The 21,632-nt window shown below is 40.2% G+C and overlaps 1 protein-coding gene across 3 annotated transcripts; it reads left to right on the top strand.

The window, feature by feature from the left end:
• Positions 1-10,961: 10,961 nt before the first annotated feature.
• On the top strand, positions 10,962-14,163 carry LOC114293566 (ras-related protein Rab7). 3 transcript variants are annotated; one of them, XM_028237660.2, is made up of 7 exons: positions 10,962-11,243; positions 11,384-11,410; positions 12,171-12,270; positions 12,376-12,522; positions 12,810-12,839; positions 12,923-13,071; positions 13,704-14,163. In XM_028237660.2, exons 1-7 carry the CDS (start codon positions 11,191-11,193, stop codon positions 13,765-13,767), a joined length of 570 nt encoding a protein of 189 aa, XP_028093461.2. In that variant the 5' UTR covers positions 10,962-11,190; the 3' UTR covers positions 13,768-14,163. The 3 variants fall into 3 exon arrangements, with proteins under 3 accessions (XP_028093461.2, XP_082722936.1, XP_028093459.2); XM_028237658.2 differs by having other exon boundaries at positions 10,969-11,243; positions 12,759-12,839; XM_082866810.1 differs by lacking the exon at positions 12,810-12,839.
• Positions 14,164-21,632: the final 7,469 nt, after the last annotated feature.

Genomic DNA, 21,632 nt, shown 5'->3' with positions numbered 1-21,632 from the left:
TGAGCTGCTCGAGGCCAAGTTAGAGTTAGAGGACGAATGTCGCACTATAGTGTCGCTCGAGTCCAGCTAGCTAGCGAGCAAAAGAAGCTGGAGGAAGCTTTGAAAGCGTGCACGGTGGCCATCGAGCGGTTTGAAGAGGCTATGACCAGCAATGAAGATTTGCGTGCCTAGCAAATCAAGGAAAAGGAAAAAGCAGACCTGGAGATTGTTGGGCTGTAGATGGAGCTGGAAAATGAGCGTACAAAAGCAAAGGATGAGAAGGCGAGATTGGAGAAGGAGTTAGAGGAAGGAAAAACCAAGGCCGCCTCTGAAAGGGTAGCATACCTCGATCTGTATGTTGCAGCAGTAGAGCAATTCAGGGGGTCTGCTGAATTTCAAATGGCAGTCGATGCCGCGGTCGCCAGCAACTTGGCAAGGGAGGTGTCTGGGGGGGCGGGCCCATTGGGAACGACCGCTGGGGACAGGACTGAAGCAGAAGTTATTGAGAGCTTCCAGTGGTCGAACTTCTACAAACACGAAATAGCTGAGTTCTGGGACAGTGGCTGGAAGATGTTCAAGCGGAAGGCAGAAGAACTGTTCCCAAACTTGGACCTTAGCGGTGTAAGGATTGATGAAAACGACGTGGCCCAGACCCCTAGATGAGGGCGTTAAAGAAGACGACCTTGTTTCAAGTGAGGAAGAGTGACTGGTGTGAACAAAACCTGTACTTAGGGTTTTGGGTATTTATTGTGCTTTGGGTTGTACAAGTTTTTTTTTTTTTTTTTAATTACTGTAATGAACTTATGTACAAATTTGTAAATAAATAAAATTTGAGTTGTGTTTTCATTCCATTGTTTTTGCTTATGCACTGGAATGAATGAGAATGGTGACTTGTGTATGAGGCTTGTGTGAGGGAAACTCAACGCAAAGCCAAGGTTGAAATGTAAGAAAAACTGAATGCAGAGTAAAGTTAAGAAAAACTCAATGCAAAGTGAAGTTGAACTTGTAATAAAAACTCCATGCAGAGTGAAGTTCAAAATGTAATAAAATTATAAGATTGTGTTTGCCACACTGCTGTCTTCATTTTGGTGAGTCTGAAGTGAATGAGGGTGGTTTATTCAAGTTAGGCTTGATTTGTAAGGAAAGAGTAAGAAAATAATCTAACTTGTAAAGGAAACATGTAAGAATGTTAAAGATGTGGAGTTTCAAATTATGCCAAAAAATGGAGTTGTAAATCATGTTGCAAGAGTGTTGGTAAATAAAAAATGAGTTTGGAATTCAGTAGCTTGAAGTAACTCAGTCTGGCTGAGGCTGTGTAGGCTCGGTCTGACCGAGGCTTTTACGCTCAGTCTGGCTGAGGCTTGTCATGCTCGGTCTGGATGAGGCTTGTCATGCTCGGTCTGGCTGAAGCTTGTCATGCTCAGTCTGGCTGAGGCTGGTCATGTTCAGTCTGGCTGAGACTTGTCATGTTCAGTCTGGCTGAGGCTTTGTATGCTCGGTCTGGCCGAGGCATTGATGCTCGGTTTGGCAAAGGCTTTTATGCTCAGTCTGGCTAAGGCTTTGTATGCTCGGTCTGGCCGAGGCTTTTATGCTCAGTCTGACTGAGGCTTTGTATGCTCGGTCTGGCCAAGGCTTTTATGTGTATACTCGGTCTGGCTGAGGCTTTGTATGTTCAGTCTGGCCAAGGCTTTTATGCTCAGTCTCTCTGAGGCTGCAATCAAAGCGTTATTTGAAAGATCACACATATATTTGGAATATAAGCTTGTCGTCATTAAAGTGTAGCCCATTTGATCAGAAATTTGCATCACAGGAGAGAAGGATGAGAGCAATGAAGTGTGCAAATTGTCAAAAGGAAATATAGCAAAAGATTGATTCAAGAATTGAACTTTTATTGAAAATAACGCTTCAAATGCTCGGCGTTCCATGGGTGAGGGAGATCGCGGCCTTCCATGTCTTGAAGCCGGTAAGTGCCTGGACGAGGTTTGGCGTTAACAATGTAAGGTCCTTCCCATTTGGCCGCCAGCTTCCCCTCAGCCGGGTTCTTGGTGGCGAGGGTTACTTCGCGCAAAACAAGGTCCCCCACGGCGAACTCCCTTGGTTGGACTCTACCGTTGTAATGTGTTCTCATTTTCTGTTGGTATGAGGCCCGTCTGACTGCAGTTGTTTCTCTGAGCTTTTCAATCAGGTCTAGGTCTGCCCGATGCAGCTCTTCAGTTAGTTCTGGATTCGGATGTAGAACCCTTGGGGTAGGAAGACTGATCTCCACTGGGATAACCGCCTCAGTGCCGTATGTTAAGCGAAAAGGGGTCTCCCCAGTGGGAGTTCGAGCGGTAGTGCGGTAAGCCCAGAGTACATTCGGTAATTCCTCAGCCCAGAGTCCCTTAGCAACTTCCAGTTTAGTTTTGATAATCTTGAGAAGAGAACGGTTGGTGACTTCAACTTGGCCATTGGCTTGGGAATGGCCTGGGGAGGAGAAACATGGCTGGATTTGGAGCTCTTCAGAGAATTTCCTAAATTGACATTGTCAAATTGTTTGCCGTTGTCGGAGACGATGGCTTGAGGGATACCAAATCTGTAGACGATCAACTGCCTGATGAATCTGGTTGTGTTCCGCTCGGTAATGGTGGCAAGGGGTTTTGCTTCAACCCATCTGGTGAAGTAATTGATGGCGACAATGGCGAATTTGGTTTGGCCTCGGCCAGTGGGCCAACCAAGTCGATCCCCCATTTGGCGAAGGGGTAGGGACTGCAGAGTGTGATCAATTCTATAAGAGGGGCGTGGGGGATGTTGGCAAAACGTTGGCACTTGTCATATTTGAGTACAAAGTCTGTCGTATCTTGATTGAGAGTAGGCCAGAAATAACCAGTGCGAAGTATTTTGTGGGCTAGGGACTTGCCGCCCGAATGATTGCCACATATACCCTCATGGACTTCTCTCATTACGTAGGTCACCTGAGCAGGATTGAGGCATCTCAGGTATGGGCGTGAGAAGCCCCTTTTGTACAAGAGTCCGTTGACAAGAGTGTAATTAGCCGACCGGGCCCTGACTTTGGCGGCCTGCTGTTTGTCGTCTGGAAGTCCCCTTGGTGTTAGATACAAGAAGATGTCTGCCGTCCAAGGGATGAGTTCATTTTGGAGGAACTAGACTTCTTGCTGGTTGGAGGAAATGACAGGGTGGGCTAGGTAGTCGAGGCGGACACTATGGCTGAAGTCGGACTGGTCTGCAGAAGCCAATTGAGCCATCTTATCCACGTTATAGTTTTCCGCCCGAAGGATGTGCTTGATGTGGAAGGTAATGAAGAGACGAACAAGGGGGAGTGTTATATCCCTGTAAGCCTGCATTGTGTCCTCCTTGGCATCGAATTCCCCCGTAATTTGTTCGATAATGAGCTGGGAGTCGCTGAACACCCGGATGTGGCTGACACCAATATCCCTAGCTAGGCGGAGGCCTGCTATCAATACCTCATATTCAGCCTCATTGTTACTGGCCTAGAACAAGAAACGGAGAGCACATTTGAAATAACCACCCTCAGGGGCGGTGAGGATGAGACCAGCCCCACTGCCTTCCTTGCGGGATGATCCATCGACGTTAAGAGTCCAAGAGTGAGGGTCTTCTGGGTAGGTAGGGGTTGATGGGGGTGGAGGGGCCGTAGTTGGGGTAGGATTAGTGAATTCCAGGATGAAATCGGCGACTGCCTGTCCCTTAATCGCTGTTCGAGGCCGGTAGGAGATGTCAAACTGGCTGAGTTCCACTGACCACTGCATGAGTCTACCGGAGATTTCTGGTTGCTGCATTACCTTCTTCAAGGGTTGGTCAGTGAGAACCACTATGGAATGGGTTTGGAAGTAAGGACGGAGTCGTCTGGAGGCGGTGACCAAGGCCAAGGACAATTTTTCTAACAGTGGGTAATTCTGCTCCGTTCCCTTGAGAGCCCAACTGATGTAATAGACCGGCCGTTGGACAGAGTCGTCTTCCCTGATAAGAGCTGCACTGACTGCAGTGCTTGACACGACTAAATAGAGGATGAGGGGTTCGCCCGTGATTGCCTGTGAAAGGAGGGGGGTTGGCCATGCACTATTTCAACTGCTGAAAAGCCTTTTCGGATTCGGTCGTCCATTCAAAAGTTTGCCGAAGAACTTTGAAGAAGGGGAGGCACTTATCCGTTGCGCGAGAAATGAAGCGGTTGAGGGCGGCAACTCGGCTAGTGAGTCTTTGAACCTCCTTAACCGTTCTGGGTGACTGCATTTCAACCAAGGCCTTGATCTTTTCAGGGTTGGCTTCAATGCCCCACTAACTGACCATGAAACCCAAAAACTTCCCAGATTCTACACTGAAGGCGCACTTTTCCGAGTTGAGCTTCATTTGGTACTTTCGTAGGGTGGCGAAGGTCTCTCGCAGGTTGGTCAGATGATCAGCGGAGAGTTTTCTCTTGACTAGAATGTTGTCGACATATACTTTCATATTCCGACCTATCTGATGATGGAAGACAGCATTGACCAACCGTTGGTAGGTGGCCGTAGCATTTTTCAGTCCAAATGGTATCACACGGTAATGGTAGGTACCTCGGTCCGTAATGAAGGAGGTGTGTTCACGATCAGATAGGTGCATCAGAATTTGGTTGTACCTAGAGAAGGCATCCATAGAGCTGAGCATTTGATGACCGGCCGCGGCGTCAACCAGCAGATCTATGCGGGGGAGAGGATAGCTGTCTTTGGGGCAAGCTCGGTTAAGGTCGGAGTAGTCGACACAGAGTCGCCAATTACCATTGTTCTTACGGACCAAGACGACGTTTGACAACCATCTAGGGTAATTCACGTTTTTGATGAATTGTGCTTCAAGGAGCTTGTCGACCTCTGCGGCAATGAGAGTGTTGCGCTCCGGATGAAAGATGCGCTGCTTCTGGCGGTAAGGTCGGAAATGGGGTTCAATGCTGAGGCGGTGGGTTATGAATGTGGGGTCAATACCCGGCATGTCTGAGTGGGTCCAGGCAAATACATCGTTGTGCTCGATTAAGAGGGCAGTAAGGTCGGCCTTTGCTTTGAGGGATAGTTGGCTACCGATTTTGGCAGTTTTGGTCGAGTTGGCGGGGTCGATGGGAACCTCAACGAGCTCTTCCACAGGCTCTCATCTGGCCAACTCGTCCTCATCTCGGACGTCAAGCCCTTTAATGATCATTGCCTCCTTCAGCATGACTTCTTTGAGTGAGGCGACATAACACTCCCTGGAAACTGTCTGCTCTCCTCTCACTATCCCGACATCCAGATCGGTGGGGAACTTAATGGCAAGGTGGTAAGTTGATATGATAGCTTGAAAAGTATTTAGGGCGGTGCAGCCAAGGATGATATTGTAGGTGGAAGGGCAGTCGACAACAAGGAAGGTGAGCAACTTTGTGGTCTACCGCGGGTACTCGCCGATTGTGAGAGGAAGATCGATGGAGCCAATGGAGGTCACCCGGTCACCAGTGAAATCGACCAAAGGGGTTTGGAGAGGAGATGGACTTTTCTCCCCAATCTTGAGCTGGCGAAAGCAGTTGAGGAGAATGATGTCTGAAAAACTGCCGTTGTCGATGAGAACTCGTCTGACCTTGTAGTTGGAGATGAGGGCAGAAATGACGAGAGGGTCATCATGAGGGTAACAAATGCCTGCGCAGTCGACGTCCGTGAAGGTGATAGGCTCGGCCCACTGCTTGGGCTATTTGGAGGGTTGGTCCACCGTGGCAACTGCTTTGTCTGAGCCCTGCCTTATCTTTTTGAGTTCTGCTTTCTGAGCCGAGTGGGATTGTTTCCCACAAGCAATGCCACCTGAAATAACTCTGATTTCTCCAATAGGTGGGGGGGATTACCTTGCGGCCGAGGCTGCTGTGGAGGGCAATCATGGCCTTAGTTTCGTTCGGCTGGCTGCTAGGGAAAGGTGCGCCGGCGGTTGTTTCTGAGTGGCTCAGTCCTTTTCCTCTACTGAGGGGGGGTGTCCGTGAACCGGCTAAGACGTCCCTGACGTATTAAGGTCTCGACCTGATCTTTGAGGTTGATGCACTCGTCGGTATTTTGGCTGTGGTCCTGGTGGAAACAGCAACATTTGGACTGGTCTTTCCGATTGGAAGGGGTTCGTGATGGTTGGGGCCATTTGAGGGAGTATTCCCGTTGGATCTGATTGAGGACTTGTTCTATGAGGGAATTGAGGGGTGTGTACCGTTTGAACCGACTAGGCGGTCGGGCTGATGCCGTACAGTCAACTCTAAGGGGTCGGTCGGTATAGTGGGGTGTTTAGTACTGGGTGCTTCTGAGTCTTTTCGCTTTTCTCGGGGGGTCGGGTTTTTTGCTGTAGTGTCTTGGCGAGCGGCTAGGGAATCTTCTGCGTTCATGTATTTTTGGGCTTTGGAGAGTAGGGCTGCCATGGAGGTGGGGGGTTTTTAGAGAGGGAGAAGATGAAATCAGATGACCGTAGTCCGACCATGAAAGCCATAAGGATGACCTTATCATCGTTTTCCGCCACCTACAAGGCTTCAGTGTTGAAGCGGGTAACGAAACTGCATAGGGACTCCCCCTCGGACTGGCGGTAGGAATGGCAACGGGCCGGGGCGGGGCCGGGGACTACACTCCCCGTCCCCGATCCCCGAAGGCTCAAAAATCCCCGTCCCCGCCCCCGATCCCCGGCGGGGGAACCCATCAACTCCCCGTCCCCGTCCCCTAACGGGGATCGGGTTTCCCCGACCCCGAAAAATCCCCGAACTTTTTTTTGAATTTTATTCAACACAACAACAAATCAATATAATCACTATGTTTTGTCATGAACAACAAATCAATGTGTACATAGATCAGACACAGATTTAAATTAAAAAAAAATTAATGTGAAAGAAAAATCTATTTTTAACAACAATATGTTTTCATCATCATCAATAAATCAATATGTGTACACAGATCAGATCATATAGAGATTTAAATTTAAAAAAAAAATAATAATCTGAAAAAAAAAATCTGATTTCAACAACAATACCAGAGAGAGATCTGAGTACACAGATCAGATCACAGAGAGAGAGAGAGAGAGAGAGAGAGAGAGACATAACAGATCAGAGTTCAGATCTAACATATTTGGGCGCGAGATCGACAATCACTGGTTGTGGTAGTGGGTTCGGTGGTGGTGACAAAGAGACACAGCTTCTGCGGCGGTGGCGGTGGCCAACGGTAGTGGTGGTGTCGGGGCTGAGATGAGAGTCGGGGCTAAGTTGAGAACGAGAGTTGACAGAGAGAAGAAACGAGAGTTGACAGAGAGTGAGGAAAAGAAGAACGAGAGACAGAGAGTTGAGAGAGTGAGAAAGAGACGAATGAGAGTGAGAGAGTGAGACTGAAAGAGTGAGATGAGAGTCAGAGAGTGAGAGGATAGAGATGTATGTAAGAGATATATAATAATATAATAATAATATGAAAGAGATATAGAATAATATAATAATAATACAACTAATAGTATATACGGGGGAACTTTCGGGGAACTTTTGGGCCGGGGCCGGGGCCGGGGCCGAGAAATTAATCCCCGTCCCCGGCCCGAAAATTATCGGGGATGTGTTTTTTAATACCAGCCCCGGCCCTATGGGGAATAATTTTCGAGGAAAAACCTATTTATCGGGACGGGGCGGTCCGGGTCCCCGTCGGGCCGGGTTGATATTGCCATCCCTAACTGGCGGATGTTGAGGAGTTGGGTTGCCGGATGGCGTTGGCGCTGGGCTCCAATAAAATGGCTGAGGAAGGAGTCACTGAGATGCTGGAAAGTGGAGACGGAGTCTGCTGGTAACTGGTTAAACCACAGCCGAGCTGACCCCTTCAGTGTCACGGGGAAAGCTCGACACATGATCTCGTCAGGGAATGCATGGAGGATCATGAGGGTTCTATAGGTCTCCAGATGGTCGACTGGATCCGTCATACCGTCAAAATAGTCGATGGTGGGCATTTTGAACTTGGGGGGTAGAGGTTTGTCCCGGATGGAGGCGACAAATGGTGAGTTTGTTGTGGTAGAGGGTTTATGCTGGATGTTCTGCATGACCCTTTGGAGTTGGAGCTTCATGGCTCGGAGTTCTGCATCCTAGAAAGGGATGTTATCACCACCGGAAGGTAGCGGGGGTTGGACGCTACTGGCTTCCCCTTCAGGGGTTGGTGCCAGGACCGATGGATGTGGGGGTTGGGGTGGTGAATTTATATTAGGAGGAGGAGGTTGGAAGCCTTCCAAGTTGGGTGGATAGGGCTGCGAGATAGTATGGCTCGGGGCTCGTTCTTGGTTGGGCAGAATATCGGGAGGTGGTGGAGAAAGCATAGGAAGGTTTCTTTGGAGTAGAGCATTTATCAGAGCTTGGTTTTGCTCGGCCATGCGATTAATGCTGTTGATAAGCTCGATGAAATACTGTGGTGGGTTGTTTAGATTGGGGGGGTCGGCTTGGTGGTCGGCAGCATTTTGGTGAGAAGTCATGGATCTAGTCGTGACCATACACTTTGATGGGTAGCAGGAAAGGGTTATTGACAGGGTCTCCGGCAACAATGAGCACAACTGGCGTGCGGAGCAAAGCGTTCCCACAGACGGCGCCAACTGATGATACAGTTATGATATAACGGGCTCCAGATGGAATGGGTCGGATTGGTCCACGCTTCTCCAACCGGTATCTGAATGGTCAAGCCCACCAATGAACCTGCACACGAGTTCAACGGGGAACGGGGAGTCCCCCAGCAAACCCTCGGACGAGCAAGTTAGAAGAAGAGGAAGTGGGATGTAGGGATAAGAATTAGAGATAGAAAAGCTTAACCTTCTTCTTGTCTTCAACGTCTGCTTATATCCTTTGGTAATCATTTCGTTGTCCCTCTCGACCTGTCACTTTGGCCAAAAGTCTATGCTATAGCTTACCTTGTTTAGGGTGAGGGCGTACTGTCCTGACGGAGAGATGTTGTCGTAATAAATGCTGTAAGGGGCTGCATTAATGGCGATGTGCAGTGGTAATAACTTTGTAGATCTTTGTCTGCTGATGTGGTTTTCCCTTTACCTGCCACGTGTCTGAATATCATTGGTCCTTCAAGTTATGTTGACTTCCAGCTGTGCTGGGCCTTATCAGTTGGGTTATGTATTGGGCCCTAAATGGTAGGCTTGGGTTATTCATAGTGGGTTATGGCCTTTATGGGCCTACCCACGTCAACTCCAATAATTTATTTATTTTTCCTCTCTAGGGAAGATTATAATATACATAGAGCTTTACAAACAATCCCTCAAGGTTAATCATTTTTTTAATTGAAATCTATTTGAAGCCATAAAAAATTTCGTGTAATTTTTTTATTATTATTCTATTGTATATTTTAATGATAGATCTTTTTAAGCAACATGTTCAAATTCATATAAATTTACATACAGTCTATATAGTTTTACATAAAATCTACTTACGTCTATAAACTTTTTCAAGCAATTGCTCTAGATTTATAAATCTTTGCATGTAATTTGTGATAGTACTTGAAAAAAAAATTTATTGAATAATTTATACATATTACAATTATCAATCACTTCATTTTAACTCACTATAATATATATCTATATATATATATATATATATTATGCATGTTTCTCAAATGTATCATTTGTCCTATAATATTTGGTATAATTACTACTATACATTTTTAGTCTCTATTGATCTAATTATTAGTTATATATGATATCTTAAAAATTCATTTCAATGATTGATTGCAATTATTAAATTGATATATGTTTTTTTCTATTCTTTATTTATTTATTTTGTATTGTTTTTATTTTCACTTTTGTCTATTCTATTGTTTATGTGAGAACTTTATTAATAAATTGTGTGGTATAAAAATTATCAATATTTAGTTTGAATAATTATTCATATATATATATATATATATATATTTGGATTGGCAAAAGTCAATTGTTAGATATTATTTAGCTTAAGTATGAGATATTATGGCTCTTTTTATTAAATGATTAGTTTTATATTAAGATATTTTTCTTCTTAATCTTATTTCCTTTCAAAAAAACACTTGAGACTCCTTATGAAAAAAACTGATCAACTAATAGTATCAATTTGGTTTCTATTGAATCATCCTTTAATCATGTTTGCTAAATTTAAAAATTAAAAACAACTATCTTATTGATATAAGTAACACAATTTAATGGGATTAGACATGACTACAATTCAATTATATTATTGGCTAAATTTAAAAAATCAAAATTAAAAACATCTATTACATGGGGCATAATCCAATTGGGTTAAATATTTTGACTATAACTTAATCATAACTATTTATTAAACTTTAAAAGAAAATTGAATATTAAAAATACTTATCTTATTCTACTACAAATAAAAATAAATAAAAACACCTAATTTTTTTTAGATGGTGAAAACAATTAAGTATTAGATAAATTAATTGGCATATGTGGTCATGATCAATTGGGTCAGATATTTGACTATATTTCAATCATAACTATTTGATCATAAAAAATGTAATAAATATAAAAAAAAAATTAATAATCATTAGACTATTTACCATGTCGCCCAATGTTCACTAAAAAGGAAAAAAATTCTTAGTGCATAAAGGTTCAAAATTTAGAACACCCAACAAGATAAGGCCTAATTTTGATGTATATTTTACTACTAAAAATTACCACATTAAAAATCTCTGTCATAATCAAAATCTACTAACTCCACCCTATCATATTCACACCACAATTAAAATCACATTTCTTTTTCTCTTTCAAATTTAAATATTTTTAATAAAATATTAAAAATAAAGAAAAATATAAATTAAGATTGTGCAAAATATATATATATATTTTAAAAGGTTTTATTATTGTTAATCTATAAATAAAATTTTGACTCTCCTATGCATACATAGTAGGTTTTATGCTAGTATAATATTATAACATTGTAATTAATAATTAATAATAATGTGTGAATCAAAGAATAAAGATATACAGGCAGGATTGAGGTTCTACAGGTCATCAACCAGAAACCATTATTTATGCCTTTAAAATAAAAAACATTAAGCATTGCTGGCGCCAAACACATTTGTTTTTGTTTTTTTTGTCAATTCAGCCAATGCTTGATGACAAAATTGAAACCATAAAAGGAGACAACACTTTTTTTGTTTGTTTGTTTGTTGAAGGGGTAATCCTCACAATCCAAAAATATATATATATAATTTCCACTTTACTGTTTTTGTTGAAGGAATCATGTCCATGCCAAAAAGAACTTTGCTGAAGGTCATCGTCCTTGGTGATAGTGGGTATGATTTGGCCTTTGTTTTTTATTGACAATTTCTTCTTCTTCTTCTTCTTCTTTCCCTCTCTCTCTTACATGGTTTAATACTTCTTGAGGTATGTTTTGTTTATTCTTTTTTGTGGGTGTGTTTTTGTGTGTTTTCAGGGTTGGAAAGACATCTTTGATGAATCAGTATCCATAAACCTATTTAATTAGTTTGGATGAGCTAGTGAGACAAATTGATGCTCCCTAATTTCTTACTTTTGTAATTTTCTGTCTTAAATTTAAAAAGTAAAATAAAAATACAGTTGTTGCTCTTTCTTTGTTGTTCTTCCCCTCCGTGCGAAATTTGGATAGACACATACATATTTATGTACTTTGAATGATCATTTCCTTTATATTTATTTTACTGAACTAGCTACTGCAGATTGGATGAGATGTTGGTGAAGTGATAAGAAAATTTGTGGTGGTGGCTATAAGTGCAATCTTTGATTTCTTTCCACCACATCACCTAACACCTAACTGAATTTGGTACAACACTCTCAGATAATGTGGCAACATGTTGCATACATAATTGGTCCAGAAATATATTGATCTTGTTGTACTCTGAACTTTATTTATTTACTTATATTTTATTTTGTAACGAGGGTATCCAGCGCTTTGTCCCGACTCAATTAGTCCCCTTGTAATAATTGGTCACAACCCTAAAGAAGTTAAATGCTTTATGAAATTCGAACTCGTAACCTACACTTTCTGAGATGCTTATCATGGATGGTTCAAGTTGCTGCTAGGCTAACTAACCCCTTGATGTTAGTTGTGGACTTTCTTGATCTCGACAACTGGATTTGATGTTCTTACCAAGTGTTTGTGGAATTAAATTCAAGTGCTACATGTGAGTTTGTTGTGTCGGAAATTGTTGTTTGAATTTGGGGGTCGTTAACAGCCACTCCAGATATGTTTATAAGAAATTCAGTCAACAGTACAAATCCACAATTGGAGCTGATTTTGTCACAAAAGAAGTAGAGATTGATGGCAAACACGTCACTTTGCAAGTGGGTAATTAGTTGAAAGTAGTACTGAATAATGTATGAATGTTGTATATAAGATGAAATATTGATTAACTCTACTCTGTTAAACTATGTGTTAATGTTGAATAGATTTGGGACACAGCAGGTCAGGAAAGGTTTCAGAGCCTTGGTGCTGCATTTTATAGAGGGGCAGATTGTTGCATCCTCGTATACGATGTAAATATTCCCAAATCATTTGAAACACTTCAAAATTGGCATGACGAATTTCTCAATCAGGTAGCTCTTTTCTATTTTTTATTTTTTGTGGAATTAGTTCTGCTGATTCTTGAACGCTATGCTTGAATGTGTGAATGGAAAAGAAAACGAAATGAAAAAGATATAAAGAGAAAGTTTGTGAAAGAAGCTAGTTTTTTTTTTTAATTTTTTCCCCCACTCTTGCACAATTTTATTGCCTATTATGTGAGAGAATGTTACCTCTGGTTTGGTTATAATTGGTTTGTATGGGACTCCAGGTAGATCCAACTGACCCTGATACATTTCCCTTTGTATTAATTGGTAACAAGGTCGATGTTGACGGTGGAAATAGCAGAGTGGTAAGAATATACGATGAATCACTTGAAAAGTTATTATTTTGTGATTTATTTTGCTACATATGTCCAAGTATTCTTTCATACAGGTTTCTGAGAAGACAGCAAGGGAGTGGTGTGCTTCCAGGGAAAACAGCATGCCTTATTTTGAGACCTCAGCAAAAGAGGGTTACAACGTCAATGATGCATTCCTTTGCATAGCAAAAACTGCCATTCTGAATCAACATGAGCAGGACATGTAAGTTTGGGTCGTCGACTCATTGGGGACCAACCAATTTCCTCATCTTCTATGCATAATAAAATTATATAAATATGCTTTCTGTGCCAAGTTGTTTGTTGATATTGCCTTGCCAACATTGATGTGATGACGTGTTCTTATTCATTGTAAATGTTTTATTGAGGAAATTTTTAGTAATCACCTACTCCTAAAAATCGATGATTGTTACACCTCATAGAATCTTCAAAAGCCTGTATAAAATTACATTTACCTCAGCCTAGTGATTTTGATTCAAAATGAAAAAGAGCAAAGGTCTACATTTAGAACTATGATGCCTGGGTCCTTAAGTAATTACTGTATTTTTGTTTTTGTTTACCACAATTGTCTATCAGCCTTCCACCTCCAGCATTCATATCTCAGGGATAGTTTTTTGGTGATTCCTTTGTTTTGTTTTGTGTTTTGATACATCAGTAAGTAGGCATACAGATAGAATACCATTTGTCTTTTGGTAGGTTGGTGTGGATATGGTTCCCATTAGGTATTTAAGCCTTTATTTTCAAATTTTTTTCATGACTTTCATATGTTATTTACTTGTAAAATTTTCAAAACTATAAACCTAGGCCCTTCTGTTTAATTCACCATTTTGTTTTCAGTTACTGTCAAGGAATCCAGGAATCAATTTCAGAAATTGAGCAGACAGGAAGATGTGCATGTTGAAGTTGGCTGCATCAAGAATCAATTTCCTAAATATTCATTCTTTTGTAAATAACTTCTCTCTCTCTCTCTGTCTCTCTCTCTCTCTCACATATTCATCCCAACTACGCTTCTTGGACAATAACGCTGTGTTTGGTTGGAGGATTTGGGGAGGGATTTGAAAAATGAAAGGAAAAAAGTGTGTGAAACTAGGTGAAATATAGTCATATTTTATTCACATTTCACCTACTTTTTTCATTTCTCTTTCCAAATCTCTCCTCAAATCTCTCAACCAAACACAGCATAATAGAATATTATTTTTCATTTTCAGTGTAATACCAAGGAAACTATTGTGGCATGAGTATGTAAAGTCCAAACTCTTGTGGCATGAGTGTAATACCAAGGAAACTATTGTGGCATGAGTATGTAAATCAACCACCAGGGTGGTGGTGGGGTGGAAAGGTGCCTTCCTTCTACACAGTTGAGCACGGCTCGATTTCTGTGAGGTGCAATTAGCGGTTCATTTTTTAAACAATGAAACTGACTACGCTACTATACTTCGATCGTAGCTCTGTCTCATGTCTTAAGAGTTGGTGCATTCCTCTATTGCTCTAGTAGTAGGTCCATTCTTTTGGATTTGGTTAAATCTGGTCGGCAATCGGTTACCCAAAGTGAGGGCTCACAGATGCTATGACATTCCTATGAAGTGTCCTTTTATTTTGAACAAGTGTTCTCCGTAGTTTTTATTTTATTTTATTTTAATGCTTGACATTTTAATTCGAGCACATTTGTCTTTTAAATTTTGTTTTTCTCTCAAATAAGGACAATTACAAACCCAAGTTAAGTTTTTGAATGGAAATTTGTCCCATCATCCCACATGACTATATTTTGGGGGGACAATGATTTTTTTGCCTTTCCCCGTGTAATTCATCTTCTTTCTTTGTTTCTCCCGCCACCATTACCCCCTCACAGCCACCAAAACTACCATTTCTGCCATCTCCACTGCCTCCAAACATCACCATCTTAAGCATAGCCACCAGCCACCGCCAAAACACCTCCGCCACACGACCACTACCTCATTAAACTAGCCTCAAACCAACACCAAATCCACCTTAAACCAGTGCCAAATCAAGTCCCTCTACCTACCCCAACACCCACCTCCCGCTAGATCATAACCACCAATACTTCCCCACCCCGTCACCTTTACCACTACGAAATCTGCCTTCAAATCCCCCACTGAAATCCACATCTTCAACGAATCAAACCATTGAATCCATTGCAACCATACACACATCACATATATATACAAAAATGATTTGCACCCCCACTTTTTCAACCCCCAGTGACCCCCAGTGTTTTCCTATTGGCTGGAAATTTTTTTTTTTTTTTTTTTTCTATCGGCCAATGACAGGGGCCCATGTGGACTGGGGGTGCTGGGGTCCCCAGCACGGTTGCATATATATATACACATATAAATTGTTGGGTTGGGTTGGGTTTCAGTGGCTGATGATGGGTGAAGACAACAAATACGTAATTAGAACCCAACCCTTTCTGCTTTTACCCAAGCCAATCATCCCAAAATAAATATATATAAAAAACTCAAAATTCATTTTATCGGGTTTGTGTTAAAAAAAAATGAACATCAAAAAAGTAGGTCGGTATAATTGTAAATTTTTTTTTTTATATATTTCTTTCTAGGACCTAATTTATTTTAATAAATGATATACACCAAAAATCTTATAAAAAGTAAAATTTAATTATTGAAACAGAATTTGTAATGATTTTCAAGTTCTCTCCTGATTCAAATTTGAATTTTAAAAAATAAAACAAAAGTAATAATTATCTTTCATGTTAATCCAATAAAACTGGCACATGAGGGTCATTGAAGCTAAGTTTTAGACGTGCACTTTATATGCTTTTTGTCAAAAAATAAAATAGCGAAAAAACAAAGCTAATACGAGAGTACAAAACAAAGTAGCTTGTTTAATGTAGGAGGTCTGAAATGTGTAGTATGAGATAATTACTAGATAGAGGCAAAACTATGTGAATAGTTAATAGTATGGGAGATAGAGAGCGAGTAGCCAAGTGAAAGTAGAGCAAACAACTAGAAAAAGAAGGAATATGCCAGTAAGCAAATGGCAACACCTCCCCACTCCTAAAATCCTCTTCTTAAATTTTAAGGTGTTGTTTGGTAATATTTATATTTTTAATTTTCTGTTTATATTTATAAAAATTTAAATAAAAACTTGTTTGGTAAAATTTTTGATTTATAAATCAGTGGTCTCAGTTTATAAATTTGGCCAAAAAATGTAAACTCAAAAAATGTGTTTCCGTTTTGAGTTTTTTTTTTTTTTACTACCCAACACTAGTCACCACCCGCCACCATTTTCCACCACCATCTTTCGCTACCACCACCACCCACCAGCCACTCCCCACCACCACCTGCCACCACCACTCACCAGCCGCCACCACCCATTAGCCACCCGCCACCACCAACCACCAGTCACCATCAGCCACCACCCACCTACCACCCACTCGCCACCACCACACACCCCTCGCCACCACCACCAACCACCCATTACCCACCACCCACTTGCTATCCACCCGCCACCACCCGCCACTACCATCTACCGTCCGCCACCACCGCCCACCACCTACTTGCCACCACTACTCACCACCCACCTGCCACCACCATCCATTACCAGCCACCTGCCACCTACCCACCACCACCACCTACCACCCACCACCACCACCACCACCCACCCGTCACCCACCTGCCACCACCACCACCACCACCCACTCGCTACCACCCACCACCTGCCACTGCCACCCATCCACCCACCACCACCACCGCCACCGCCACCACCGACCACCACCTGCCACCACCACCCACCGTCACCCACCCACCCACCACCACCACCTGCTACCTACCCACTACTGCCACCCACCCGTTACCACCCACCACCACCCGCTATCCGCCACCCACCTGCCACCACTACCCACCACCCGCCACCACCACCACCACCATCACCACTCGCTACCACCCACCACCCGTCACCGTTACCACCCACCTGCCACCACCCACCACCACCCGCTACCCACCACCCATCGTCACCACTTTCCACCACCGTCTTCCACCGCCAATTGCCACCACTTGTCATTTCTCACTCTTTTTTATATTTTTAAATTTTTTTAAACATTTTGTCAATTACCAAACGCGTTTGTAGTTTATGTTTTTCTAAAAATAAACAAAAACCAGTTTATAAAATTTTTGTAAATATAAACTGAAAACGTAAACGTTACCAAACAGACCATTATATATATAGGTTTTTCCGTGATATTGAAGATATCAAGTGGCCAATAGGGTGATGACATGTGTCTCTAGGTTCACGTAGAATATTCGTTGTCTTAACTGCAAAGCCTCAATAAACACGTGTCTCCTTCAGTCTTTACCATTTTGGTATGTACCTTGATAGTACCTTATTCAACATCACCTACCTCAGTGGTACCTTACTTGGTACAACTTTCCAAAGACCTTACTTAGGAGTCATACCTTTTGTTTAGCTATATTTGAATCCACTTCAACGACTTATCTACTCTTAGCCACCAAACTATAAGATCCGCAACTTCTTAGTCTTCGGGTCATAGCAAGGCCCTGAATCGTTTCGTTGGGCTATGCCTTATACCAAGTCTTAGGGGACTTCCTTGGTCTTGCCATTACCTTAGGTAAATGAAAAGAAAGTCCATTACTTTTAGGTTTCTCTTCATCTATCTTTGCAGGAGTCGTGATTCTGACTTGTTGCGATATTTTTTGTATCTTTGGGCCTACTATCAGCTTCAACCAGTGATCTCCATTTACACGGAATGGAGGCCTTGCAATCACCTCATGGAGTCCTGCCTTAGATAGTGGTACCTTAGGGGCAGTGCCTCAATGGGTCTTGTCTCAGGGACGGTGCCTCAGTAAGTCTTGCCTCAAGGATGGTGTCACAATGGGTCTTCTCATGGAGGCAGTGCCTTAATAATTCTTACCTTAGGTAGTTGTACGTCGATTACTTCTACCATTGTGACGACCTTGACGTACATATTATTTTATTGAGCATAATTGCATGATTATGTGTTTAATTTGCATTTATCTGTCTGTTTATGGAATACTTATTAGAATACCAACCTTAAATGAGAAATTGAAAGCTCAAATGGATTCAGAAACTAAAATTAACTAGTTCAATAGACTAATTATAATATTTGGAATCATATGGCAAGTTTAATTAAAATTTGATTTGGATCAAAATAATTAGAATAGACCAATTAGACTTTATTGGAACTAATTAGACTTAAGTTAGATTAATTAGCCTTAATCCTACTTAATTAAGCCTAATCTAATCTATCCTATATATAGGCAATATAAGCTTAATAAGCTTATTTCTCATCATCTTTTGAGCTGAAAATTTGGAGAGAGAAAGAGAGAGAAAGAGAGAGAGGACAACTACTTTAGAGAGAGAATAAGAAGAATTATGAAGTCTAAGAGGAGATTTGAGGGAATCAAGCTATCACACCTTCAATTCAAGCTCCATGTATGGAATTTAACCCTAATTCTTGCAAATAGTTCATGTAGGAGTTGGATTCATGTGATAATAAGTGTAAATTCTATGTAATTGACAAGAAGATCAAAGAATCAACTTGATTATGGAAGATATGAACTAAACTGGGACATGCATGCATAATTCATCATCTTTAAGTTGACTTTCACCAAAATCTTTACATGCATAGAGTTATACTTACTATTTTTTAGAGCCCTTCGTGATTTCACACTTATCATCTCGTATGATCATGTTTTGAAAGGGAAGAGGTTGAATTTATTACATGCATGGCAAAACTATTGAGTTTGGGGTTTTGTTTTAGAAAATTTAAAGAGGTTTTGGGACTATGGTTTGATAATTAACGTGTATTCATGATTGACAAAGATTTTTTACGCTTTTGACTCTAGCTATACAGGTTACACAACTTAAACTCATGTTTTTGAACCAGAAATCTGTTCTGGAAATTTCAGAATTCGACCACTTCGCTATGCTTTCAATATTTTTACAAACCTTTGTAGTTGGCTCAAGCGACCGAGTGTGTGCTCGAGCGAACTCAATTTTGCATTACACTTTGGCTCAAGCCCACTTTGATACCATCTAGTACTTTTGCAGACAGACTGTGATAACCCTATCCTGTATTATACTTTAATTCCTTAATTAAGCGTGTGATTTTTTGTAATCTGGATGAGGCCGTAGGTAATCGAGTGATTATTGGTCGGCTATGATCCAAATTTTTAGGGGTGAGTTTGGGTCATGACATAGACCACACGGCTCGAGCGGCCAAAGGTGCATTCGAGCGAACTGCCCAATTTTCAGCATTTTTGAAACACACTCTCATGTGCATGTTTCCATCCTCATGCTCTCATAAACATTCTTCGGTATTGTTTAAACATTGATAATAAGGAAGTGAATTAGAAACACATTAAAAGAATATTGGAATAAGATGGGTCATTCGTTTAAGTCACGTGTTTTAATGTGTGCTTTATTATGTGTTTTGTGTAGGTAGTCGCCTGAGGCTTAATAGCGGTACAACCCATTGTGAGTAATATCTTTATAAAACTATGTTCGAAAAGTATTTTGAATTGTTCAAGAATAATATTCTGAATCTTATTTTGTTATCTATGAATGAATGTCATTTGTGAAAATGTATTCATGACATTTTTTAGTGAGACCCTTGCTTTGAGAATAATACCATGGCCCATTGGATTAATTGAAACACAAAGATCTCTGATGTTAGACTTTAATGGTCCACATTGAATTAAGAATTATTGATTGACCCGTTGTGGTCCCATTGGATTGACCTTAGTGGTCCTATTGACTTTGACATATTGTTACATTGTTACTCTATTGGATGTCTAAAGATTTGAATGATTATTGTTATCGCAAGTATTGATATGATTGGACATATGATTGCTAATCGAATTATTTTACTTATTGAAATAAAAGATATGTTTTGTATCATGTTGGACTTCATTCATTAACCCTTTATATTGATGTTACTCATTGGGCTCCAATTCACCCATCTCCCTCATATATGTGTAGGTGAGCAAGTGGAACGTTAAGTCTAAGGCAGCCTCGGAGTCTACCCCTATGAAGTCATTTTTGAAGTGCCTCTGTGATGGAGTGTGCTTAGATCGAGTGGAGCCAAGCTTTGTTACCCCTTTTACTTGTTTTGTTTTTGTTTGTTTGAAACTTGTTAAGGATGGATGTTATGTACGAAACTCTATCTTTGATGTGATGTATATATGAATGTATGAAGTTTAAAGTTTTAAATATTTATGAATTCGGCATGTATGCACTGCTCAATAGACTTGGTTATATTTTATTATTGCTTTCGCTAAGCCCCGTTTATTATATTATGATTAATTTTGTCTTCGAGGCTGAAGGCAATCCGGGATTACTGGCTGGTCATTACCAGGTTCGGATTGTGACTCCCACGTCTAGTAATCGAACCTTGTTGAGTTCTATGTTGACCCACTTTCCTTAGGGATTTACCCACACTCTTTTTATAAAAAGTATTCCTTTTGCCAAGGTGACTTTGGTAGGAAAGTCAAAGTTTGAATTTTCTCCATAAGTAATAACTTATTTATGTTATGAGTTTATTTTAAGTAAATAAGCTAACTTAAATGTTGAGTGCCAATGACAAAGAATAATGCCCTTATGTTATGTATACAAATTTTATGATTATGAAAATTGTGCTAGTTAGAGCGAACTCATTAAGGAAGTTAACTCCCTAACAAAATAGATTGTTCCTAGAGAAAAATATCATTTCGTCCCTCAAATTTTATGAAATTTTCAATTTGATCCTCAAATTTTGATTAATATCAATTTTACACCCAAACTTTCGAAATTTTGATCAATTTGACCACTGCCATCACATTCCATCAACAATTTGATGGAATGTGTTGACGTGAGGGGCAAATTGATTTTTAAGGTATAATTTGGGGATTAAAATAAAATTTTAAATGAATTTTGGTGTCAAGTTAGCACATTTTGTCCAATTGCAGATGGAATGTGACGGCATAAGCCAAATTGATCAAAACTTCACAAGTTTAGGTGTAAAATTGATATTAATCGAAGTCTGGGGTTAAATTGAAAAATGTATGAAAGTTTAGGGGGTAAAATGATATTCCTCTTGTTGCTAGCCAAACAACCTGGATGAGGCTTGAAATGTGTAATGCAAATAGTATCATTGAAAGAAGCAATGTTATACAAAATAGTGGATAATTTGAAGGCTTGGAAAATGAGTAACCAGGTGAGAGTAGGGCAAATAGTTAGGAAGGAAGGAATATGACACTAAGTAAAAGAGAATTTTTTTTAAGGTTTCTCATATTAAAATTTTATAAGATAAATGATATATAATATTTTTATAATAATCAAAGTTCCTTAACATTTGTATAGAGAAAATTCGATTCAGAAAATTTTTGTCAAACTCAAACAAATTTCTCTGATTTCATACAAAAGACTTTACTTTTATAAACAAATTTAAAAAGTAAATTTTTTTAAAATAACAAAAATAAATCTAAAAAGTCTGCAATTTTTTTGGTTTATTTTTTTCTTTTCTAAATATTTTAAAAAAAATAACTTTTTTCGATTCATGTGGTAAAACTAAAATTTAGAAGCCTAAATAATTTTAAATTAAAAAAATAACTTAAAAAAACCAAATAAACAAGGAATAATTTCACATCAATGTGTAATTGAAAAAATATTTTTAAATTAATAAAAAAATATATAAACATGAAAAAATAAAATCATAAATTGTTTCATGAATTTGTAATTAAAATTTGAAGGTAAAGGCCTATAAATTCCCAA

This window comes from Camellia sinensis, chromosome 4 (genome assembly GCF_055761805.1).
Source record: "Camellia sinensis isolate YWXY chromosome 4, ASM5576180v1, whole genome shotgun sequence".
NCBI classification, from domain to species: domain Eukaryota; kingdom Viridiplantae; phylum Streptophyta; class Magnoliopsida; order Ericales; family Theaceae; genus Camellia; species Camellia sinensis.
This window is presented reverse-complemented; position numbering and strand designations above follow the sequence as displayed.

Excerpts from the sequence above, each read along its gene's own strand:
- LOC114293566 (XM_028237658.2), top strand. The coding sequence starts at position 11,191 with ATGTCCATGCCAAAAAGAACTTTGCTGAAGGTCATCGTCCTTGGTGAT. Across the intron at positions 11,411-12,170 it reads AAGACATCTTTGATGAATCA|ATATGTTTATAAGAAATTCA; the intron begins GTATCCATAAAC and ends CAGCCACTCCAG. Across the intron at positions 12,271-12,375 it reads GCAAACACGTCACTTTGCAA|ATTTGGGACACAGCAGGTCA; the intron begins GTGGGTAATTAG and ends AATGTTGAATAG.